Source organism: Cuculus canorus, chromosome 3 (genome assembly GCF_017976375.1).
Source record: "Cuculus canorus isolate bCucCan1 chromosome 3, bCucCan1.pri, whole genome shotgun sequence".
Taxonomy (NCBI): Eukaryota; Metazoa; Chordata; class Aves; order Cuculiformes; family Cuculidae; genus Cuculus; species Cuculus canorus.
Genome location: NC_071403.1, coordinates 18,309,194 through 18,329,924, shown reverse-complemented (window position 1 = coordinate 18,329,924; position 20,731 = coordinate 18,309,194). Strand labels below are relative to the sequence as shown.

General features: G+C 38.4%; 1 protein-coding gene across 8 annotated transcripts; it reads left to right on the top strand.

The window, feature by feature from the left end:
* Positions 1-555: 555 nt before the first annotated feature.
* LCA5 (lebercilin LCA5) lies at positions 556-20,053 on the top strand. 8 transcript variants are annotated; one of them, XM_054063470.1, is made up of 10 exons: positions 558-656; positions 863-913; positions 1,668-1,854; positions 6,651-7,029; positions 9,618-10,147; positions 11,525-11,662; positions 12,927-13,023; positions 14,098-14,243; positions 16,130-16,268; positions 18,068-20,053. In XM_054063470.1, exons 4-10 carry the CDS (start codon positions 6,834-6,836, stop codon positions 18,865-18,867), a joined length of 2,046 nt encoding a protein of 681 aa, XP_053919445.1. In that variant the 5' UTR covers positions 558-656; positions 863-913; positions 1,668-1,854; positions 6,651-6,833; the 3' UTR covers positions 18,868-20,053. The 8 variants fall into 8 exon arrangements, with proteins under 8 accessions (XP_053919447.1, XP_053919445.1, XP_009563061.2 ...); XM_054063472.1 differs by lacking the exon at positions 1,668-1,854 and having other exon boundaries at positions 556-656; XM_054063471.1 differs by lacking the exon at positions 558-656 and having other exon boundaries at positions 769-913.
* The last annotated feature ends 678 nt before the right edge of the window (positions 20,054-20,731 follow it).

The window sequence follows — 20,731 nt, the reverse complement described above, 5'->3', positions numbered from 1 at the left end:
CTTGTCCTGTCCCCTGACACCTGGGAGAAGAGGCCACCTCCCTCCTCTCCACAACCTCCTTTCAGGTAGTTGTAGAGAGCAATAATGTCTCCCCTCAGCCTCCTCTTCTCCAGGCTAAACAACCCCAGGTCCCTCAGCTGCTCCTCGTTACAGTTATACAGATACTTGTATGAAAACTTTACTTTAGCTTAAATAGAAATATCCCACTTTTGTAACAGCAACTACTCTTTGCAAGGCCCACTCCTCCGCACACCCCCCAACTAAGATGGCGGCGCTGCCCGCTCGCCCCCGCCCCCCCCCACCCGGCCGCTCGGGCCACGTGGATCAAAGCCCGGCCCGGCCCCTGCCGCTGAGGCGTCACGTGACGGAGGCGTTGTGGGGGTCACGTAGCGCTTCAACGTAGCGCACGCATACATACGCCACGCCCCCTTAGCTCCTCAGCCAATCATCCGCCGCCATCCTCCGCGCGCCGTCACGCTGACAGGCCGGCTGGCCAGTGGCTGGCGAGAAGAGCCCACCCACCCCCACCCACCCCCGCTCGCGCAGCCGCAGTGAATGGGCGTCGCGCGGCCCCCTTAAGCGTAGCGTGGCAACGGCCGGCGCGTCCGCGCGGGGCCCGAGGGGCTGAGGGGGTGCTGTCGGCCTCGGCGTGCGGGGTGGGTGTGAGGGGAGAGACGCTGGGACCGGGATGTGGGAAGTGGGGGGAGACGCTGGGAACTGGCGGAGGGGGGAGAGGAGGCTCGTCCCGGAGTGGGGAAGGGAGAGGGTGTCATTTGTGGTGGGGTTGAACGGTCCATGTGCGGCCGCTTGTGGTTTTAAAGGGTTCGTTTGAAGTAATGCGGAGTATGTTGTTCTTTGGAAGGAGAAGGGCTTGCTGACGCTCTGGGAACGGGAGAGGTGTCCTCGGGAATGGGTGAGTTGAAGCAGGGAACACCAGGTCCTGGGCCGCCTTGGGTGAGGATTTCAAAGCGTGATCTCTCTTTCCTGGTTGCGGGGACTAGTCTGCGCGTTATCTGATTTGGAAAAACATCTCCAGCATCTCTTCCTTGCCCCTGTACTCAGCGCTGGTGAGGCTGCACCTGGAATCCTGTGTTCAGTTTTGGGCCTCTCGCTACAAGAAGGACATTGAAGTGCTGGAGCATGTCCAGAGAAGAGTAACAAAGCTGGTGAAGGGGCTGGAGGACATGTGTTGGGTGGAACAGCTGAGGGAACTGAAGTTGTTTAGCCTGAATAAAAGGGGGCTGAGAGGGGACCTTATCTCTGTCTAAAACTGTCTGAAAGGAGGTTGTATAGAGGTGAGTGTTGGTCTTTACTTCCCACTGACAGGTGGTAGAACGAGAGAGAATCATAGAATCAGAGAATAGTTTGGGTTGGAACAGACCTTAAAGCTCATCCCGTTCCAATCCTCCTGCCATGGGGAGGGACACCTCCCACTAGATCAGGCTGCCTAAGGCCCCATCCAACCTGGCCTTGAACACCTCCAGGGATGGGGCAGCCACAGTTTCCCTGGGCAACCTGTGCCAGTGCCTCACCGCTCATGGTAAAGAAATTCTTCCTTATATCTAGTCTAAATCTGCCCATCTCCGGTTTATACCTATTACCCCTAGTCCTATTACTACAAGCCTTTTTGAACAATTCCTCCCCAATTTTCTTGTCGCCCCTTTCAGGTATTGGAAGGTCGCTCTAAGGTCTGCTCTGAGCCTTCTCTTCTCCAGGCTGAACAAGCCCAACTCTCTCAGCCTGTCCTTACATGGGAGGTGCTCCAGCCCAAACATCGATGGCATCACATTGTGCCAGGGGAGGGTCAGATTGGACAATGGGAAAAATTTCTTCACTTCAGTTGTCATCCTGGAGGTATTTAAAAGATGGGTAGAATAAGTATTTAGGGATATGGTTTAGTAGTGGACAGGTACAGTTAAACTTGATCGTATGAAAGGTCTTTTCCAACCAGCAATTCTATGATTGTGTGACTTGAGACTCAGAGCAAGTTTTTCATTTTGAGATCTCTGATGAAAGTAACATAAAGTATTACTGTCACAGAGTCAGATAAATTTAACATTGGCTTGAAACCATAGAGCATTGTAATTTACCAAAAGCTGGTAAACTTAGAAGAAAAGCGTACAGTTAAATCAGCAGCTGCAGAAAGCTTCCCTAATGAAAGGTTTACTTCTCACTAAAGCCTCATCAGTGAATATGTTTTGATGTGATACAGGTAAATTCTTTTGCTCTTATCTATTCTGGAAAAAAATACTGTATCTGGATCTGAAAAAGACAGGTGGAAGAAGAAGACAAATCTCTTTTGAGGTTATTCTTTATTCTTAAGTTGAGTGCTTTAATAATTTGGATTGATGCTTTTGTACTGTGTGGAAGCTGGCTCTTGCGTGTGCTGCCCCTCTCTCAGAGTAGGTAGGAAAACTGAGTGGACCATTAAAGATCAGCATTTGTATTGAGGAGGTGTCATATGGTGACCAGTAAAAGCGTCTAGCTTCTGGTCATAGAAAGGTGTTAAGTTTGAAAAGGAATTTAGAAGTATTATGAGTCTTGCATTACGGAACTAAGCTCTGCATCTATTGTGAGAGAAGAATGATTGAGTAATATTCCTTTCTCTCTATTGCTTAATACCTGTAAGTATAGTTCTGTTTCTGTGATTTACTTATGAGTGATAAAGCAACAGTAGTCTGCCACCATTGCAGTTGTTTTATGTCCTCTATTTTATCTGTCACATCCTTCATAGTGACCTGGAGATTGACTGTTCTTGTAATAATAAGCACTGGAACAGGCTGTCCAGGAAAGTGGTGGAGTTGCAATCCCTGGAGGTATTTAAAAGACTTGTAGATGTGGTGCTTAGGGGCAGGACATAGTGGTGGAGTTGACAGTGTTAGAGTAAGGGTTGGAGTTGATGATCTTAAAGGTTTTTTCCAACCTAAACGATTTCGTGATTCTGTGTTTTCAATGCAAAATACATAAAGAAAAGTAGTAGTAGAAGTTGCTGAAGTGAAGGAGTATGAAATTCTGCAACCAAAACTCTTCCTAAAGTTTGTACAAATCCCAGATTTGCTTCAGCTACTCTATACTGATCTGGTCTTGATCTTGGCTTCTAAAAGCGTGCGTGGAGCTTTCACAGGTAGAGAGCTGGGGGGTTGGTGGTGGTTATGGAGTTCAGTACACACACTCCTCACAAACTTACTGAATGTACCAAGGGAAAATAGATATCTTTGTGGATCTTGGTCACAGAATAATCAACTCAAACTAGGTGGTAACAATTGAAAAGTCAATGAACCCAAACATTTCTTAATTAGACAGTCCTTAGGCTAACTGAAGTAAAGCTCAAATATCCTAGTTATTAATTTGTTCTTGAGATAACCTGTGCATTCTTTGTTAATCAAATTACATTATAAACTGGTGGAAAACTGAATTTGGCAACACTTGGCAGACTAAGGTTTCTTGGTTTGTATGGAAAATATGGTAAAATTACCAATTTATAAAACTGAAAACCTTTGGAAGATTCATAAAATGGTTTCGGTGATTCCTCAAGGGAGCTTTTATTAGTTCATCTTTCTCAATTTGTTTTCAATTCATTGAAAAAGTACTTCTAGAACACATCAAAAATTACTGTTCATTTATGTTGCTGTATGTCAGAATGATGCTTAGCAAAATATTCTCAAAAGTGGGGAATATCTAGTATAGCAGTGATAGATAATTCTAATCCTCCAGTTCTTACAATTTGTCTGGTGTATGAGTTCCGAAAAGCATTCTTCTGAAAGATTATTGCTCCTAAGTAAACACTTGTGGGACTCTAAAGTAACTGATCAGCTTTAAGTCAGTAAGTGAAAGTGAGTGTTCTTATTTTATATATATATATGATTAGACATTAATGCCTACAGTTCAATCATCAGGATGTTTTCCCTAAATGCCGATCCCATTTGTTTTCATTCATTTTTGTTTTCTTCTCAACAAAATGTCTATGCATGATGATGTCTTTCTGTCCTTTTGTGTCCTGAAGGCAGATATAGTTTCGGTGTATCTTGGCTATATCTGCAGATATTTGCCACATAGAGTAATCCCTGCCCCCAGGTAGGCATGGTTAACACCTGTAAATATGGTAGTGCCTCTAACACTGATGTGCCCACTCCTGGAGTCCAGGACTCCTGTGGATGCCACGTATGTCCCCGTGGCACTGGGGCAGATTTCCATGTAACAGACTAGGTTGCTTGAATTTCCACCAGTTTGTTTTATTCAGCACGTTGTTATGAGCAAAATAGGAACGCATTTTCGGTATAGAGTCAACAACTGATTGTTAGTCTAATCAAAATCTTAACAGTCTAATCAAAGACGTAGTATAAGTCCAGGTACTAAGATGGTTCAAGCTACGTTAAGTCACAGTGATAAAGGCACAAGCTATAGTACCAAACCCTTTATCTGGTGTTACATTCTTCCGCAACTCTTCTTCTGGGACTTAAATGGCTTCAGCTGGGAGTGGGAAGTCTTTGCAGGAAGTCATCAGCATCCCAAATCCTTCCCTGGTTGGAGAAGGATAGTCATGGCTTCTTCTTCCTTGCCTGGGGTACATTTGAGATCATTTTTTTTATCCTTTTGAAACACTGTGCTCCTTGCTCTTTAGTCTATTCGTTGATTCATGATTCCACATTACATCTGAATTTACTACATGTGGTGTGTTTTACATAGGTTAAGTACTTGTTCTTTTTCTGTATGTTGCCTATAGAAGTTTTTTTACCCAGCTCCCAAAACTGCATGCCATTGATGATCAGCAATGGAACTGTTACCAGCTTGTAGCTTTGGTATACATGGTTAGGTATATACTTATGAAATATCTTCAAAAACTGCATTATTTCAGAAATAAAAAGAACAGTCATTACTGGTCGTTTGAATGTTTGCAGTAACTGATACCTTCCAGGATGTGTTTAGAAATTGCTAGGATAAGTGATCTCAAGCATGGTTATCATCTTTCTGGACATTGCAATGCAATTTTAGTTTTCATCAGAATCCTCTCTGACATAAATTTTAAGCATGACATTTATTTGGAGCATTTTGTAAATATTTAGGTGTTTAAAAAAACATTATTCTGGAAACTTACTCCCTGAGTAAAGAAAAACATACCTCTTCCAAATCATTCAGGATTTATTTCCCAGTAGCTTTCCAATTTAGAAATGTGTTGGGATATTTATTCCTGTAATTCCTTTTGTATAGATTATGAGGGCAAATGGATTCCAATGCAGACAGTTGTGCTAAGAGTGAACTGAGCCAGAAAGCTTGAATTTGTAATGAAACCTGTAATGAAGCAGCTGACACTTCTATTCTCCTTGGGTATGCAATTTTGCGTGTCTAGACAGGGGAACAGAAGGCCGAGAAGCATGCTAGGTTTATTTTATTGGGGAATAATATAGTGAAAGATTTATAGCTCATTTACAAGCTTGTTGTATGCCCTGCAGTAGAGAAGAGTTTTGATTGAAAGCTGCTCAATTTTTTGTGTGTAATTTGCTTTACCATTTAGAAATGGGCAAGGAGCTTATGTCATTCAACAGGCAGAACTGATGGGCTCCGCTACAAGTCCTATTTATTCACCCACTAGAGACTTGATGTCCTGAAGCTGGATTGAGGGAACGTAGATGGTGAAATAAGCTTGAGAGCCGTGAAGAGTGGCAAGAAAGACAAAAGACATGGGAGGCTTAGTGCGTTTGGTAAAATACTTCTTAAGCTGATGAGAAAATTCTTTTGATGGAGAAGGTGGGGAAAACTTTGAATCTATTTTCTCCATAATATTCTCAGAAAATGGCTCCAAAAAATGCAAAATAAGATTTTAAGTTGAAATTAGGGATTTTTCAGTTTACATCAGAAGACAGGCGGCTGGAGCATCCTTTCTCATTTTATGTCTGCTGCAGATATATACTAACAGTGTGATCTCTCTTATCAGATATAAAAAACCCAAAAGGCTGTATTTGCATTTTTCCTATGAAGCACACAACACAAACGTGTGTGCTACTGCCAGTTCTTGAAGGCATGAAACACTAGATGTTGTAGAGGATGATAGTACTTTCTGAGGAAAAGACTGTGATAACCACGTGCAGCCTCATCAGTAGTCAGGGACAGAATGTCCTCCAAACAAATGGGCCGAACAATTTCCAAGCCCATTATTTTACATCACTGGAGTGTCAGAAATTTAAATATGGAAGATATGGTCAAATTCTGCAGATATCTCAGTTCTAGTCGTATGAGCAGGTTGATAATTTATTTGGTTAAAAAATTGTAAAATATGTTTAAATTATTTTCCTGACTAGAGTCAAGCTTTTGCTTGTCCTCTGTTTTGTTTTCTGAATGCTGCTTTTTCCCATTCTTTAACCTGAGAGTAATTCCTTATTCTAGATTCAGATTTGTTAGTTTTCTGGTTTCTCTTTCAGGGATGAAGTGCCTCAAAATACTGAGTATAATGCTAGTAGCATTCCTAGAGTGATATCTGTCACATTTAATATAAATAATAAAACTAATGTAGCACAGCGCATGGCATAAGGTTATAGGAATTCAGAATAATTTTACTGATTTTTTTATCTTTCTTTTTTTACTATTTTTAACCTTTCTTTCTCAACTGAACAGCAAGACCATTCTCACTATTTTTCCTCTCTAAATCGTTACAGGAAAAAATGCATTCTAAATGTTAACTGTTTGCTGGACTGAAATGCCACGATCTCATGCTTTGGAGACAAAGATGATAAATCCAAGGAAATAATCCAGCTGCTTCCATTGTGACAACTGAAAAGTCCTTTGTGTCAAAATGAAGAGTCTTTGAGAAAAATCTGGAAAGCAATTAAATCTGAAAAATGGGAGAAAGAGTAAGGACCCCAGATTCTGAACACGACAGGAAATCAGAGGGGGATAAAAATAGTGACTCCTATTATTCAGATGAAGATAACACATCTCATTCATCTGGCCAGTCGCCAACACTAAGCTATCCATCTACAAGCCAAGAAAAAGATCACAAAACCCGAACTTCCAACAGCCTTGTGCACTACCAAGGTAGGTAAATAGCGGAAATTGCTGCTATGTAACTTAATTATCTTTGAAAACTAAAATAGAAGTGGGAAACTACCATTATGAGACTCTACAAATAAGACTGAATTATGCTACAAATGGCAGGTAGACAGCAACTACTCTTCTGAAAACTGAAATTAACCTGTTCCTGCATAAGGAGGACGATGTTCATGCATGAGGAGGAGGGTGATTTTCAGAATTATTAATATTTTTCATAACAAGTTAATGTGGCTTTTATTATAGCCTTTTGTTGCTAATGTTGTCTTTTTGCCTTTGACAAAAAGACTTGAGGCCAAGGACTCAAGGCAAGTCCTTACTGTGCAGTCTGTAAAAGAGAGACAATTAAGATTTCTCTGACAAAGTACTCCTAAAGATGCGTCTCCTGTGGAAGCCTGGTTGACTGAGCCTTACAGTGTAACACTGGGCACTTGCAAAAAACTGACAAATGAAAGTCTACTAATGTGGCAGTATAGAATGACTAGTTCTTTGATTACATAGCCAGAATACAACAACCCCGTGCAGTGCTGCAGACTGGGGGATGAGTGGCTTGAAAGCTGCCTGGCAGAGAAAGACCTGGGAGTGTTGGCCAGCAGTGGCTGGATATGAGTCTGCAGTGTGCCCAGGTAGCCAAGAAGGCCAATAGCATCTTGGCCTGTATCGGAAACAGTGCGGCCAGCAGGACCAGGGAGGTGGGTTTGCGCCTGTACTCAGCATTGCTGGGGCCACACCTCAAATCCTGTGTTCAGTGTGGGGCCCCTCATTAGAAGAAAGACATTGAGATTCTGGAGCGTGTCCAGAGAAGGGCAATGAAGCTGGTGAAAGAGCTGCAGAACAAGCATTATGAGGAGTGGCTGAGGGAGGTGGGGTTGCTTAGCCTGGAGAAAAGGAGGCTGAGGGGAGACCTTATCAGTGTTTACAAGTCGCTGAAAGGAGGTCGTACTGAGGTAGGTGTTGGTCTTTTCTCCCAAGTGATAGGTGATAGGACGAGAGGGAATGGCCTTAGGATGTGCCAGGAGAGATTCAGATTAGATGTCAGGAAGAATTTCTAAAGGGTTATCAGGCACTGGCAGAGAGGCTGCTCAGGGAGGGTTTTGAGTCACCATCTGTGCAGGTATTTAAAAGATGAGTGGATGAGGTGCTCGGGGATATGGTTTAACAGTGGACAGGTATGGTTGGACTTGGTGATCTCAAAGGTCTTTTCCAACCTAGTGATTCCGGTTCTGTGAATTGAACATAATCGTTACATGAAGGTGTTGTGAATGTCATGTTGTTCTTGAAAGACACTATCCCCTGATTTAACTATTTGGTCAAAAGTGCAAACTTGGTATTGGAATTTTCTGTTCTGCCCTAAATGTGAAGAAATCCTTCAAAGGGGCTGGAAGACTAGGGTTAATGGGAACTCTCTTAATTGGTGATTGGAGTGGCATTGTACCTGCAGTGCATGTATTAGATAGTATTTTTGCACCTGAATGTTACGTAAGTGTTCTTTGTAGAGGGAAAAGAGCCCTTCTTTTGTTTGCCCAAGCTATGATAAAAATGAGCATCAAGCAGAAAATGAATGCGTGTGCAAAATGTTTAAAGGAAATTGTAAGAAAATATTTTAAAGCTGTTATTTTCGCTGTATAATAGAAATATGGTGAATGCCAAAGGGAAGAATTTGCTGTCGCACACACTCACTGTCTGTTTATAGGTGACTGCACTACTGCTGTATCTCAGCTTTCAAACCTGAATTATAAGCTGCTGCTCAGCATGTTTCTTCTGAACACTGATGTACCTTAATGAATTATGTACTCTCTGTATATTCAGTTGTTTTAAGAGATATTTTTGGTGGATTATATGCTTCATTCTGTGAGTGGCTTGAGAGGCAAATATGATAGAAACAAAATGTTTAGCTTTTATCTATAGGGATGATAATAAAATAATAATATCAAATAGGAGTGTGAGTGGTGCATACTAGTAATCAAATAGGGATACTCTGTGGAAAATAATTTGTGATACAAGAATAAATTATTCAAAGGAGAATGAATTTCCGTGGGATTTGTAATTTTGCTTTGGAGGCTTTTTGCATTGAGCCTTTGAAATCTGCTGTTTTGTCTGTAAGCACGGCAGCTGGATTTGAAAATACTACTGCATATATCTGAGAATTACATCTTGCATAAAACATAACTAACTAACACTCAGCTAATTGTTGCCATTTTAAAAGCATTTGATAACATTGTATGCATAAGAGTACAGTATTTCTAAAACATTTTAATAAGCATCTTCAAATAGTAACAGAATATGGCTGTTATTTCTGATACAATTTGCAGATGATTGCTTTACAGTGGTTCTATATTGATGGCTGCAAATATTACCTCTCATAGTACATCACGAACATAAATCTCTATTTTTTTTATCTATGAAAAGGAACATAAGCCTATCATGTTTATGATTTTATTGTCTGTTTTGAGAGCTGAAATCTCGTCTAAGTATTGTAAAATAGTTTCAGGCAGAGCTTTATTCCAAGAAGGATGTCTGGATAGACGAATTGCATTGCCTTATAGTAAACATGCTTTTTATTTGTCCTTTCTTAGCCACAAAAAAACTGAGTTCCAAATATGCACCAAGCAAAAGAGGGACACAGTGGGGATTCCGTTCTCAGAGCCTCACTAGGGATTCTCCTGCAAAAGATATAGATCTTGTTACAAAAAGAGTTCTTTCTGCCAGGCTGCTGAAAATCAATGAGCTCCGAAATGAACTGACTGAACTCCACATCAAACTGGATGAGCTGCAGAAAGAAAACAGGGCACTGAAGAGGCTTCAGCACAGGCAGGAGAAAGCCTTGAATAAGTTTGAAGATACAGAAAACGAAATCTCTCAGCTCCTTGCTCGGCACAACAATGAGGTTAGAATATTAAGGGAGCGCCTACGAAAATCTCAAGAGAGAGAACGTGCAACCGAGAGACGGCTGAAAGATTCGGAAGATGAACTGTACAGGACAAAAACTGTCTTACAGAAACTGAAAAAGCTGTCTGCAGATAAGCACCTTGCCGAAAGAGATGACCTGGCAAAGAAACTAGCCTATGCAGAGAACAGGCTAGAGGACAGTGAAAAAAGGATCAAGGTGAGATGGCTTTCTTTTTGTAAGGAATTCTGGGACAGATATTTCTTACCATAAAGAGCTTCATGAATTGTACCTTTTCACAGTAGTGTAGCAAATGGAAAATCAGTTTTGTTTTGGGTTTTTTTTGCACATAACAATCCTCAAGTAAATTATTTCCAAGGTGATTATATAGTCACATACTTGGAAGCTGTGCATTCAAATTTTTGTTTACAAATTAAATATATTTTGTCAGAATATATACTGTGGACTTGTGCTTTTAAGTATTTTTGTAACTGGTAACAATGTTTCAGAAATGCGTGCAGCTATAATACATCTTTATGCAAACTAACTTAACCTCTTGGATGGGAAGCATTTGTTCAACATTTTCTGGGTATTTACAGAACTCTGTACTAAAATTCTGAGAAACATGTATAGCTGAAAAAAATGGCAACATTTTTTTAATACCTAAGTGAGCTTTAGAATATGTTACAGGTATCCATTTTAAGAAGTTTTGCATTATGTTTTATTCAGCAAAAATGTTTACAAATATGTCTAAAGCTTCGTCTTAAAAATAATTATGGTAACACTAATAAACTGTTGGTATTTTATAGTATGCAATACTATTTTTAGCTGAAACTGTTGGCCATTAAAATGATGTTAAAGTTTGTCTATATTAGTAATTAAACCTAAATTACATTACGGAGATAATGGATCTGGAAATCCGAGGGATTAAGCTGGAAACTAAGCTTCCATAAAATAAATCCCAAAATACCAAGGTAAAAAATGCTGAGTTACCCAAATCGCCTCACCCTGTAGAGTCACCATCTGGCATCTGTAGTTTTATGATCACGCATTTCAGCATTTGTGGTACTGGAAAATGTTAAAATGAATCATTCTCTAAAAAGTAAAGTATTTTCTTCTACGTTTTTATCTTTTCCCATCATCGCAGGTTCACTTAAAACAGCTATTGCAAGGTGAGGGTATGTAAACAAAATCACAAATTTGTTTCTAGTAGAAAGGTTCAAAATTGATTCTTATCTTGTTCCTTCTAATCCTGCACTTTCAGGGAAGCGTTCTGTTTCTTAACCATCAGTTTGAAACTTGTCTTCGGTATCTGGAGGTCTAGTGTGCCAAGAGCCTTGCAGAAAGTAATGTGTGTTCCCATCATGTCTTCAAACCACCTCTCAGTATTCCAGGAAGATGAACTGCAGCATCTGCAGGTGCTCTGTCTGCCCCCTCAAAGTTAGCATAAAGGGTTGAAGCGTATTCACTATTACAGTAGTGGTGGAGCCAATATCTGAATCCAAGATGCTGGTTTACTCTGATTTTATTTAAGTAATTTAACTATTAAAAAAGTACTTCAGTAATTCAAAAAATATTATTTTGTTTTAATTGAAGGATCTGGAAAAAAATCTTGAATTAAGTGGTAGCAGTTTTCAACGTGAATTACATTCAAAGAAAAAAAAGATATATGAGGCTCAAGAAGAAAACAGAGTTCTCCAAGAAGAGCTTTGTCAACTAAATCAAAAGCTGAAGGTAAAATTTAAAGCAATACAAGCTGCTTACCACGTGCTGGCATTTTATCTTTGGAAGTATCTGTAGTCAGGTTTGGATAGTTTACTGGTGACTGCTCTCTCTGATATGTATTTAATTATATACCACATGTGATTTCTTTTCCTGTTTTAAATTGAAATGTTCTGTGCACTGACCCTGCAGTGTTTATAAGAGGAATGTCTCTATGTTAATCGTCATTGTTAGCACTAGTTAAGAAAAGCGAGATCAAGTATGTAGCCAAGCATTGTGATTAAATCATAAGATTTACTGGAGAATTAGGTTGTGAAGGCTTAGTTTATAAAACGAAATCTGCAAATGTATACAGTATTTTGTTACTAGTATAGTAGCATCACAGTAGGCTTGTGAGAAGATTAATTTAATGTATTTATGATATATACGTGTTTTACTGAATTTGTGCAAAGGTTTATTTGCATGTCCCCACCCTATCTTTGCCCAAATTCTAAATTTGACTAAAAATATTGTTGTTGTCTACCTACACACTTTATCTTAACGCAAAAAATAAATAAGACTTGAGCAAATACTTTGTTTCCAGGAAAATTTCCTTGAAACCCCAGCTCTCAAACGTACTTCTATAATGGAGATGCATTGGTTTTCCACCTTACTAGCTGTCAAGGAATTAACAGTAGCATTAGTAACTCAAAAAAAAAAAATTTTTTTGAGTGGTTTAAGCCTGATTTTTTAGTGGAGAGTTTGATATTTTAAAAATGTCTTTATTATCAGATGATTTCTGATAATTCACTCTTCATTTATGTATTTTATTCAATAAATGTCATGAAGGGAGAATATATCTCTGCCTCTAACATGCAGTGTGCCTCTGCCCTGTGGTACTGACATGCCCTGTGACAAGTAACGTTGCTAGCATTGAAATGTTTCACTCTCTACAATACTGGAAGTTCAGTTGCGCAGTCCATCCATACGTTGTAAGCCTTATTCAAATTTGTGGAAGCATTGGAACTTGGTTTTATCTTCACTGCAGAGGAGCTTTTTTTTTCCCCCTGAATATTTTGCTAATGAGGTTTTTCAGGGGGGGTTATATCTGCTTTCTTACAGCATTGGAAAAGTTAGCAATGTGATTTTGCTTCTTAAAATGTTGGCTATGACAAGGAATTACTTTACTCTGGTTCTATGTACAATGTGTATTTTTTATTTAATTTACAGCTTTGCTATTGACTTGTGTGTTAAATGTTAGTAACTGATTCTTTATACCTATCTGTTTCACACACAGGAAAAAGAAAGAGAACTTGAAGCAAAAAATATATATGCCAATCGTATGGTGAAGCTATCGCCAAGAAAAGACACGGATATTCTACAAAGAAAAAGAGGTAACTTACATAAAGCAATAAAGGCAGAAAAATTAATAGCAACACTTTTAAATTATTGTGCTGTGTTTCATCATTCATGCTGTTCAGTGTTTCTAGCAATGCTTGTTGGGGAACATTTTCTTTTTTGCACTGCTTTCGACTCAGCACTGGTTACAAAGAAGGGTGCATTGTTTGTTTGACTGTAACTGCGGCGGATCCAAAACCCAGAATTTCATCGAACAATGTTCTTAACTTCTTTCATAGCAGATGTTCCTGGGTGAAGGAGGAGGATGTAGTTTAGTAAATTCTCTAGTGGATTGTAGATAACATCAACATGACAATAAATTACAGAGGCTTTAAAAATCTGTAACTTCACTGCTATGAATATTTTGATGATGTTTTTATTTATTTTTTGCTAATTCAAATTTACTGTCTGTCAGATGAGCTGCATTCTCTCTTTCCTTAAAGAGCACATATGTCCCCAAACATAATCTTCTATGAGTATCAGTGCAGTGTTTTCTTCTGGTGTGGCAAGGCAGCCTTGAGCCTTATGCTACCCACATAAATATGTGTGTATAAATGTGTATCTGTGTGTGTACTTAGACTGTTTTCACTGTATCGGTAGAATCTACTTGTCAGAATAAGCAGGAATTTAGGGAACTGTTTTAAATATTTAATGCCAGCATTTCAAACAGTTTGTCTGGTGCTCATTTTATTATAGATGCTCTACTATTATTCAATTTCAAGGATGCAAATAAGCAAAATTAATTTTATAAGTTTGCTTCTCTACATGTAGCTTCTGTGACAAGCAGTAAGATGAGTAAGAGAGATATTTCATGGGGATTTCTTAACAAATATTAGGTATACTGTAATGATTTTATTAGTAGCTTTAAGGTGGAGGTTCTTTTCAGTAGAAGTTTTGCATGTAATTTTTTTTGAATTAGCTTTTACAGATGCTAAATACAACTGTGAAGCTCATCAATACTTGCCACTTCCAGTCTTTTGTTAGATGCAAGTCATTAAAAATAAGAGATAGATGTATAATGGTACATTTTCAAATGAAAACATGAGTTGATTAGATTGTATTTTCTACAGCCAACAACCAAAGTATTAAAAAAGGAACCCAGATCACAAAAGGCGTACAGACCAGTGGATACTTCTCACCAGTAGAGTTTCTTCCAGAATCGGAACTTGTCTGTGGTGATAAAGTAAACAAGAAAGAAGAGATTCTTCCTACAATAGTGAGTGCAGTAAAAATTTGAGACTTGCTCCAGATTAACTCATCTGTCAGATTGAATGTTTAATGCAGAGCTTATATTTTAGAAAATAAGCGTGAATGTACAAATATAAACATACAGGAAATATATTTTAGAAAACATTCTTATTTTTAAAAGAAACTACGTTTCCATGAATATCATACTCCATTTTTGTGACACTTAGGTCATCATATTCTTTTTTTTTTTTTACTAATAACCATTAGCTCACTTTCTTTTTCTGCCATGGTCATTTCTTTGAAGTTTTTAAGACTTCATTTTGCTTTCTGCCCTTTGCTTAAGTAACCATTAGAAATAAGGAAATATGTTGTAACTGTCCTGGCTGCCTTGTCTCTCTTTTTGCTTTGGTCCTAATTATGGTGTCTTTTACTTCCCAGATTTATTTCACAATGCATAAATCTAACACTTCCTCTTATTGTCATAGTGCTGGTATTTCTTCTGTTGTTTTTCCAGCTTTGTGAATATGGTTGGATATTTTTTTTTGTTTTTCCATTTCCCTTTTATAGTAAAAATAATACCATTAGAAGTACTGCTAATACTTCTGTGACCTCAAGCTAAACTTGAAGTGATTGGTAAAGTAATACAAATCAGAATGACACAGATTCTGGTACAAATTATACAAATTCAAATTACATAAGGCAAAGACTGTTTGTCAGAAATAATGCTCTGATGAAGGTCTTGACTGGCTTCCTGATAGGACTGAAGCTTTTTCGTGGCTGTTTCATATGTATTCTCTCTTACAAAATCCTTTCTGTAAGTATGGATGTAGTTTAATGTATGCATTCTTCCAGCATGTACTTTAGTGCGTGAGTTACAGAACTGCACAACTGGTATGAGTGCAGCTCATGGAATCCAACTAAATGTCATTTTACAAACCTGTCTAGATTGCATGTGGCTATTGCCTTGTGTAACATAAATTAGATTTGGGCAGCTGTGTTTCTTTTTCTTTTTCCCCTAAGTCAAGCATTTTAAACACTAGGCTGCCATCTATTCATGAATTTTTGGGTGTTTTTTTTTTTTAATGTAGTAATGATGATCTTCGAGGGAAAAATACCTGAAGTTGGTTTGGCTATTAGTCATGCTTTATTTGTTCAAGTATATATGAAGTAGTAACTTTTTCATTTCTTTTAGAAGTGTATTTTAATCTAGAAGCTTATTTTACTCTAAAATAAGCACAAGCTACAAGTTAACATCAACATATTGGATTATGCCATCTTTCTCTTCACTTCATTGCCACTACTTTTCTGTGTTAGTGGTTTTACTGCTGATTTAACATCTTTTTTTTGTGTGTTCTTTCCTTTTAAATGCATGTGTATACTCACTAGCCAATTTTTTCAGCCAAGATTAAACCTTTCTCTTTCACTGTTTGGTACGTAATACACCATAACTTTAATTATCATCGTGAAACTATCTGAATCCACAAACAACTGACGAGTAAAAATATTAGATCATTGAAATAGAGTATAACTAATTGTTTGCTTGTTATAAGGTAGTGGGATCTGGCATTCCTTTAAAGCTCTTGATAAAAATATCTTCTGACTTCTAAAGAGAACTACCCTTACACAGTGATGCTTTTGCTTTATGATACTTGAGCTGCAACTTTCCTGAAATGTATAATACAGAATAGAGTTGGCCTATTCATTCGTTTTACGTGCATAAAACTGTTAGAGGTGATAAGATTTTTAGGGCCAAACCCCTGGGCTGTCAGAGCTGGTTGGGTTTAAATGACTTGCTTGGTTTTATGCTTGGCAATAAGAATGGGATTTCACATTGGCATAGAAGTTCATATGAGTTTGTTTGTTTTATTGATTATTTTTCCCCATCAGTTTCAGTTTTGTATTAATTTATTTCAGGAAAAAGAAATTCAAGACAAGGGATGGGAAGAGCAAGCAGACCTATTAAGACAAGACCGAGACAGGGAAAGAGAAGAGAAACCAAAACATTTTCAGGAAGTACAGGGTTTAGAGGAGAGATTTCAAAAACTACGTGATGGTAAGGAAACAGGCAGCTGAAGGCTGAAAAATACGCCATAGAATACTAATCAAGTGAGGCTGTTAGATTCTTGTGAGGAGAGCAAAATGATTTTGCAGAGATCACTACAGTGGAAAATTATTTTCATTTATATTATGCAAAGAAAATCAGAAATTAATACAGGAAATAGAATAGTTTGTGCCCTGTACTCAGCTGTGATTAAGTATGCAGCAGCAAAAAATGTTGTCCATGAAAAAGTATTAAAGCCTGAGATACTTTCTTTTACAAAACAAAGATGACTTAGAAGGTAAATGCTGATGTTATTTCTGACTTGCTAGATGTTATGGAGGTAGGCAGTAGATTTTTGATATTATAGAACATCTGTTTTCCTTAATGCGGCCTGTTTTTTCCAGTACATATCTACTTCACTTGGCTCATTTGAAACTGTTGTTTCTCTTTTCACTTGTGGTAATCTCAATCATTTGGTGTGGATATCTGAGAAATGTCAGTTTCTATCTTTATATTTTAGTATTGCTTTTTTATTCATTTGGTTTTCACATCTCAGTGGCTTACATTCATAAGTCTCTTAACTTAAAATATTTTAGATAGACTGCTTCCTGTCGTACTGAAATACTCTTTCAGTGTTTATAGTTAATGAACAGTAACACACGCTCTAAATGACAAGGAAGAATTCTAAAAACCTGTAGCAGCTTTCAGAGGTAAATTCTATGTAGAATCTCCTGCCTCAACTGACATCAGGGCACAACTTACACAAGTGAAGAATCTGCTCTGTTTTGTCTCTACGTAAGATGATTCTGACCTACTTTCCCATCTTACAGCATAAGATGATATTTTCCCCACCTTACGTACAGAACAGTAACTCCTTACTTTACTTGGTATAATGATGTGCTACTGAAAAAGCATATATATTAAATACATTAACTGAATTGTTGCAGATATTTATGCAAGCTTGATCAGAAGTACAACAGATAATGTGGAACTTTGAAAACATCGGTCAGAATTTGAATAAAGTTTTAAAAGGGGAATGCTGGCATGTTGAAGGCAGTTGTATTTAACTTCTGGCCATACATGTCTGTTGTCTTGACTGAAAAATATTTGGAAGAGAGAAATATTTGGGAAGCTTCCTTTTTCTTTGACGCCTAAGTATTTGAAGATTCTCGCTAGTTATTTATTCCTGGTTTGCACCTTTGGCACTCCTTTATAGCTGTGCGAACTGACATGTGGTATTTGCACAGACACTATCATGGAGTCCATGTGGTGATGCACGGAACACTCGTGCAAAGGTGTTTTCTGTGTGCAGCAGATGCAGTATATTTTAAATTATTCCTTACCTGAAACTAGTAATGACTCCCATGACTTTGTGGCCTGATATTTTCACAGGAGTAGCTCCTTTATAGAACAAACCCCTAAGTATGTGTTCCAGAACTATCGTAATTATTGGTGCGGACAAAGAAAAATAGAGTTCTGTGCAAGTCAGACCTATTGAAATCAATGATGTTGTATTCATTTTCATCCAAACCCAGGAAATGGGAAATGAAATTCCTCTGAAAACTGCAAAACGTGAACAATGTCCTAACATCTTTGGAAGATGGCAGTAAACTTTTATATCCTAGCAGAGAACTGGGTGTGAATTTAGTTTTAAGTTTTGAAGAATTAATTTTTGCAGTAGGAGAACCATGTTGTTCATAGAAGTGTATATTAAAAACTCAATTTTTTTTGTTTACGTTGTATTCAAAATATTATTTTAAAGGTATTTTAAAAATAAAACATTTTAAATAATGTTTTAACATTTCCTGCAGAGTTGGAAAAGGAGGAATATAACAAAAAGAAAAATGAAAGTAGCATTTTATTGGATGAAGAGGAGAAAACGAAGATGGAGACAGAAATCCGTAAACCTGAAGTAGAGAGAGAAAGCACTGAAATGCTGGAAGAGCGGCGGAAAAGAGAGTTCCTGCTTGCTAAAATGCGAGAAATTGATAAAGAAATGCAAAATGTAACAAACACGAAACCTATTTCACAAGCACCATTCATAAATAGAGCAAGCTCAGATTCCCTGGAGAAGAAAGAAAAAACTAATCAATTCTTTGAGATTCCCAGGAAGGCGACTAATGGATTTCCTGTAGACGGCAGCCAGGATGATGCCACAAGAGCACAAGGGCAGAAGCAACGATATCGAAGGACTGCAGATTTAAGTAACGAGTTAACATTTGGTAGTTATGTACCTTCCTTTGGGAAAGGATCAGGGCGACCAAGTTGGCTTACTCAAAAAAGTGACAACCTAGATGAAAATGTTAAGGAAAATGTGGATTTCAATACTAAGAAGGAAAAGAAGTCTAATTTAATGGAAGAACTCTTTGGAAGCAGTGCCAGTACCATCCTTTCTAAAAATAATGATGCAACACCTTTTGACATAGGTTGGGAATCTAGTAATACTCTCCTTGTTGACAAAACCAGCAAAGTTAAAGTAAAAGAAGACAATGAGCTTCTTGCTGAAGGAAGAAACCTAAGCAGGCACCGTTTGCAAAACACTACAAGCAAGGCAGGAGTTAAGACTCTTGGTTCTTTAGAAGATGAAATCGAAGAAGTAATCCTACAATGATTATATTTTTATATGTTTCGTATGTAAATACTGAAAAAATATTTTCATGTAATATTTATTAGATACAGATATGGAACACTTCAGATATACTATAAAGCCTAGAATAATTTACATAAATGTGTATATGAATAGAGGAAAGATGCACTTTGATTGAACAGCCTAACCTAGAAAACCAGGAAACTTCTTCTAGAATGTAACCAAACACAGACCTCGGGAGAACTGGCAGTGACTTTTTTGGCTGAAAGTCTGGGAAGGTGTCGTATGGGACTTTGATAGATGAGATAGGTGCTGGCTGGCTGCTTCAGTCAGTCAGAGATGCTTTTACCCCAGCTTGGCATCCAGACCAACTGTCACTGTTGCCATGTGGCACCATCTGACTTGGCATCTGAGAGGCTCGGTAGTAGAGAGCTGGTAGGGTGCCATAGGAATGGAGGGACTTGCAGAGGCTTATGCTCACACCCTTTGCTCAGGCTCTCAGGCAGCCTTCATGCTCCCTTTCGCTCTTGCTGTCCTGTGCCCTTGCTCTCTTCCTCCCTCTGTCCTCTCTCGCTCTTGCCCTTTGCCTGCTCTCAACCTCTCTGAATGCCATTGCTCTCTAAATGCTTGAGCCTTACTGATGTGCAGTAGTATGTTAAATAAAATTGTACTTCTCACAAGGGAGCATTGTTGTTTATAATAGAATGAGTTGGTTAAGAAGGTAGCAAGCTTTTCTGTGGTGGCTAGGTCATTCAGAGTAGCTACTAGATGAGCATCTGGCTAGCCAGCATAGCAGTCATTTGGATTGTCTTACCTGTAGACTGTACACAGTACACTGCTTTTCTTTTAGAGTACTGCTTCTAGGCCTCGGATATTTTCTTTCTCAGGCATTTGGAGAGCCTCTGAGCTGTGCCAAGAGAAGGCATGTGTAACATTAGTGTCATGAAATGGACAGAAGAGATGCACCTAACACAAAGGCTCATGTAGAGAGAGAACATTTTACTTTGCAATCATGTTATCTCAGAACAACAAAAACAGTTAACTCAGGAATGGCTGATCTCTCTTCATAGGTTTTCTGTAGACCTTGCTACCAAATTTGTCTAACTGTTCTTATATATTCTGGTTATATTTATTATATAATGCCAATTTTTGTAATTTCTGAATTTTCTGTGTAAAATTCCAATCACTACTAAGTTGTTTTTTAACGAAATGGTTTTATTAAATGACTTGAGTAAAGTTTTTGTGTGCAGCTCATCTTTAACACAGAGTTCTGAATTTTTATATCATGTGATTGATGCTAGAGGTGGGAGGGAGTGTTGTTAGCAACATTGCTAGTGATGTTATTCACTGCATGGTGCCACATACAGGAATTAAAAAGGTAGGCAATGAAGGATTTACCAGAAGCATTCCAGAAAATAAGCTGAAGGTCATTCCTTACTAGAACAACAGATTTTTAAATGCCTCTCTGATATGCCCCCCTATGAGCATGATTCGAAAGCATCTGATTTCAAGATGCTTTGAGCCAAGATTTCTCTGAACACGTTGGCTCTTCTGAAAAGAAAGGCTGGTGTCTGCATCATGCAATGACTGTTTGCTCCCCCATTCAGGAGGAAAATTGGTCACAGATTTTCCTGTGACCGAGAAAGTGGGACCGTTCTCAGAAGGCACCCTGTAGTGAAGATCAGCTCATGTTCACCCACTTCCTTACAGTTCCAATTCCATTGATTATAAGATTAAAAATTGAGCTGGTTCATTTTGCCTACAGATGGTCAGAATATCAGGACAATTGTGATCAGCAATGGTGAATTAAACTATCTATGTTACTCTTCTGCAATGACTTCTTTTGGAGAGTACTGTGGTGTAAGAGGTAGGAGAAGTCTGGGTAAAC